The sequence below is a fragment of the Psammomys obesus genome, unplaced genomic scaffold (genome assembly GCF_907164565.1).
Source record: "Psammomys obesus unplaced genomic scaffold, mPsaObe1.curated_primary_1811, whole genome shotgun sequence".
Taxonomy (NCBI): Eukaryota; Metazoa; Chordata; class Mammalia; order Rodentia; family Muridae; genus Psammomys; species Psammomys obesus.
Window position 1 is genome coordinate 3,282,253 of NW_026585690.1, and position 5,077 is coordinate 3,287,329.

Sequence of the window (5,077 nt, forward strand, 5' to 3'; positions counted from 1 at the left end):
GTGTGTGTGTGTGTGTGTGTGTGTGTGTGTGTGTGTGTGTGTGTGTGTTATGGGAGTGGAGATCCTGTGAGCACGCCTGTGCCTGGTCTCCACAGAATCAACATCTGTAACTGCAGCCTTTGTCTCTGTAGTGTTCAGTGACCTGCGGTGAAGGGACAGAGGTCAGACAGGTTCTCTGCAGGACTGGGGACCACTGTGATGGTGAAAAGCCGGAGTCTGTCAGGGTCTGCCAGCTGCCTCCCTGTAACGGTAAGTGCATCACTAACCGGTCTTCGCATTGAGATGCTTCTGAACCTCAGAAAGCAGAATTCCCCTTCAGCGTGAGGCCTGGTATATGCGTTTGCTCCGAGGAGTAGTCAAATGAAAACACCTTTGGAGATAACAGTCTGGGAATGCTGTTTGAAACAGCGCTGGCATCACGGTACATTGGTGATGTTGGGCGGCGCTGTGCCAGACATGTAGCTTCTTTCAATGTGAGTTTCTGTTGAGGACTACTTTTTTCTTTACCTTTATGCTGATGGGGAATTACAGTTAGAATTATTACAGCAGGCTTTGAGATCTTATACTAAAATTATTTAGACATATAAAAATTAAATGCGGTTCGACCTTACGGCCCTTTCTAATAACTGCCTGTGCATAGAAAGGGTGATTCCAAACTAGACACCGTTGATATAGTGTGACTTCAAGATAGACACGGTGCACATATGCTAACATGAAGCAGGCACCTGAGTGGCCAAATAGCTGTGTTTTGAAAGTAGAATACACTATATTTAAAATATGGACGTGGAGGGGGTTAGTCGGTGGGCAAGGGCCTCGCTGTAGGAGTGTGATGACTAAGTTCAGGCCTCTGGCACTCCTGAATGGCGGCACACACTTGTAATCACAGCTGGGGAGGCAGAGACCCGCTTCCAGAAAATAAGGCAGATAGCAATTAAGAAAAACACCTAACGTCTCTTCTATCTCTATACCACCGCACTTCTCTTTCTTCTTACCCTCATGAGCGTACACGCTGGTGAAACACAAGACTGAAAAGATCTTTTCTCTGCATCCAAACCCATAAGTAACATTTTAATCTGATAATCCTCCCTTTCTTGTAAAGAGAAAATGGCAACTTTTTTAAACAGTTCTGTATTTTGGACAGTTTAGGCTTCCAGTGTGTACACATTTGTGGACAGCTGTCATTTGAAATGGCAGGAACCGTGAGAGCATGTTTGGAGGCTCTAGCAGGCGAGCACACAGGTGTTTGTATACGCTTGATGGAAGACCGCTTCTCCTCCATCCCAGGAAGGTTGTCCTCTCTGACCAGCTCTGGGAGGGTGCAGTGGTGAGGAAGGAAGGGGGACACCTGCCTAACATCCAGCTTTGCTGTGACAGTTTTTGTTTTCTCTTATTATACTTTATTTAAAAAAATGAAAGAGTGAGCGAATGAATGAAAACATAGCCACTAGGGTAAAGGTTAACAATTGAATTGTCACTTATACCTGCTGAAAGAGAGAAAATCAATCAACCACTCCAGGAAAGGCCTCACGCTCAGGAGCAGTTGACCAAAATACAATGGACTCCACAGTTTGTTTGTTTGCTTGCTTGCTTTGTTTGTTTGTTTTGTTTTGTGTGTGCTTTTATTTGGTTACACTTGATGGGTTTTTAGGTTTTGTAGTTTTGTTGTTGTTTTGTTTTGGTTTGTTTGTTTGTTTTGAGGGGAGTTACTTTATTTCTTGGTTTTGGCAGCTTCTAGTATTGAGTTTTGCTTTTTTTTTGAGCAAGAACTTAAAGTTTGGCGGGTAGGGAGGGGTGAGAATCTGGAAGAACTTGGGGGAGGGGAAGATCATGATCAAAATATATGCAAATTTTAAAGTTGTTTTAAATAATAAAAACTAAAAAGGGAAAGAGAATAAAATGAAAAAAAAAACAAATAAAAATGAAATGTTTCTAAAAGTTTCACCATTAGTTAATATTTGCCGTAGTTTTTTAATGGATATTAATTACTATATTGGGTCATTTGTATTCCTTAATTTGCTGGAGTGTATTTTTCACAAATAAATGTTGAATATTTTCAAATAGTTTCTATAACCATTAATATGATTATATTGTTTTTCTTACATATGAATTATAGTAATTTTAAAATAAAACCCACCTTTTAAATTAAAGAAAGGAAAGGAAGAGAAAAAGAAAAAGCAATGGCAAGAACGAACCTGGCCATGAGGGGGAGACATAGGACTTATTTATATAGCTGTTTCCTTTGGAAAGTATAGAAACTCAAAAGGGGGTGGGGGGGGATGAAAAAGCAAACCATTCCCATTTTGAAGCTTTAAAACGTACTGTTTCTGTAATAATTTGCCCGTACGTTGTCACTGCTGTTGGAGCCGCATGCTTTCCCGGTAAAGTGTATTGATTTTACTGCCGGGAATGTGTGTGTATGGCTACCTGTCAGCACAGACTTACTTGCTTGGTTTTGGGGATAGTGCTTGTGCCGAGGAGACAGCATAATTGTGTTAGTGTGCCCACGCTCCTTTCGGGAGCTTTACTGCTCTGAGTCCTAGGTCTAAAGCCAACGTTGAGAGTTCTGAAGTCACAAGTTTCTCTGCTATTTCAGTCGAACAGATAGGGGAATCCTCAGTCTCAAACTACTGTTTCCCCATCTGAGGACATTTTGAGGCTGGATAGCAGGCTCCCTTCTCACAGGTCTGATGACCTGGGGGTGATGTGAGAAGGCTGAAAAGTTCCTTTAATTTAGTGATTGATTTTTATGATTATATTTTGTTACAATACTTGTTGTTTGCCTTTAAGGCCTTCTCAACTATGCCATATAGAAGCATACTCTGGCCCTGATGAGACGTGGGCTGTGAGTCAGCCACTGCCATGGCAAAGCGCTCCCATTTAGACAAGAGTTTCATCTGAGGCCTTCTCGGATGCACTGAGAATGTGTCTGAGCCCCATCCCCCATCAGTAGCTGGATAATAGGGTTGACATAATGGAGAAGAGGAGTCTACAGCCTTAGTCACATTGTCAGAGGAGTTTGTCTATTTTTAGGTAGATAGGAAATGCAATTCGCAAGTGAAGAAGTGGTATTTCAAGGTTAAAAATCCCACAAATCCACTCTATTTTGAAAAAAAAAAAAATCCCACAAATCCTCAGTCACTAAGAGCCCTACTCAGCTTCTGACCTCAGCAAATAGAAAGTATTCAAACTCCATGTGGCACAGTAGGGCCTGTCAATGTCAAGACAGTGTGATTGCTTCTACAACTTGGGATATAGACATAGAATGGCAAGTGAGACAAGAGAACTTAGCCTGCTGTGGACATAACGACTGACCTGCTTGAAAAGACCTCTCAAAAGGGGCTGTCTCACTTTCTTTGGTGTTCTTGGGCAGATCTGTTGCCTTGAAGTATGTTCTTACATAATACACGGAGCAGAATGTGTTGTAATCTTAAGTGATGATGACCCATAGCACCATGATGCTTCGCTTTTTAAATTGGTACAGGAGCCATTTGTCTCTACAAACATCCTGGTTCTTACCTAGAAATATAAAGTGCTGTCAGTTCCAAAATATTAAATGCAAAACATGTGTCTTACTTTGAACAAAGCTGACATCTTTTATAGGAAAGTTTTGTTTTCAGATAAGAGCCTAAGAATGTCCAGTAATAGACACAAAACTTGCTTTCGAGGCAGAAAATTCTATTTTTACTCAAAGTGATCATTGTTTCCTTTAAACTTTTTAAAGATTTAGCTTCAAAAAAATAAACTCTTAAAAGTTAGTTTTAATAGGGGTGTTTAATACTCATTTTAATTGTGAATTTAAAATTACTGTAGAGGCAAGTTACGAGAAAGGCACCCTTCAGTATTACACAACTAAAAATGATACCCCCCCTTATCTCGAGAACGAACCTCGCTTTCTCCTTCTACAATCAGAAAACATATCTCAGTTTTCTCTCAAAGACAAAATTCCCCTCAGTCATCTGACAACCTCTGCTGACGATGGTAAAATGATGAGTGTGCCAAGTGCTTTGTAGACACAGAGCTGCTTTGTCCGGCAGGTGTGGTAGGACATGCTGATAACCTTGGCCCTACAGAGGCTAGCCTGGGCAACACAGAGAGGTCCTGCCTTAAAAAAAAAAATTAAAGATCCAAACAAATCCTACGTATTGCAGTGTATCCATCCTAGTGTTTATATTTTTAATTCAAGGGCTTGTGTATGGATTTCCGATATCATGATATATTTTTGAAGCTGCCAATGATTTCCGTCTCTTTGACGCTTTTGTGTTTATGCATGTCTATTCTTTTCCGCTTATGTTTTTGCAGATGAGCCATGTTTGGGCGACAAGTCCATATTCTGTCAAATGGAGGTGCTGGCACGATACTGCTCCATCCCAGGGTATAACAAGTTATGTTGTGAGTCATGTAGCAAACGCAGTGGTACCCTGCCACCACCATACCTTCAAGAAGCTGCTGAAATCCATACTGATGCTATCTTTGGCCCTAGTGACCTCCCTAGGTCGCTAGTGATGCCTACACCCTTTCTCCCTAACTACTCAGGGACCCGTGCTGAGAAGAAATCCTCTCATAACATCTCTTCCATAGCAAATGCAAACGCATATGCTGCTTTCCAAGCCAGCAGCAGACCTAGTGCTAACTTCCACCAGAAGAAAGCACAGCAGTCTGGGAGAAAAACGCCATTATCAATAGCACCCTCCTCAGCCCTAAAGACTGATCACCTCTATTCTGCCTCACCTATGGCTGCTGTCCCCGCCCCTGCTCTCAGTGATTCAATAGGTGCTTCTCCCCAGACAAGAACCCCAAAGAAAGATGGAAAGAGTATTAGCAGGAGACATCCGATCAGGTCAACCACCTCAGAGAGATGAGAAAGCGGACTAATGGAGCTAGAAATGAAAGGGAAACCCGGACATCCTCCCTCCCTGCATGGTGCATACAGCTTGTTAAAAAAGCAGTACTCTCCACTCAAGGTTTACTCATGTGCTCTGTAAATGGAAGGACAGGAAGTGCTGGTTCACTTTTCAGTTGCTTCCATCCTCCTCCTGTTCTGTGTTGACTTGTTTGACCGAATCCATTGGAAGAAAGC

General features: G+C 41.9%; 1 protein-coding gene across 1 annotated transcript in view; it reads left to right on the forward strand.

Moving 5' to 3' along the window:
* The window catches only part of Adamts3 (ADAM metallopeptidase with thrombospondin type 1 motif 3), a 126,182-nt gene extending 121,306 nt beyond the window's left edge, over positions 1-4,876 (forward strand). The window contains exons 20-21 of the mRNA XM_055595450.1: positions 132-249; positions 4,300-4,876. Of these exons, the coding sequence (XP_055451425.1) occupies positions 132-249; positions 4,300-4,859 (678 nt within the window). The 3' untranslated portion in view covers positions 4,860-4,876. The remainder of the gene's footprint in view (positions 1-131; positions 250-4,299) is intronic.
* The last annotated feature ends 201 nt before the right edge of the window (positions 4,877-5,077 follow it).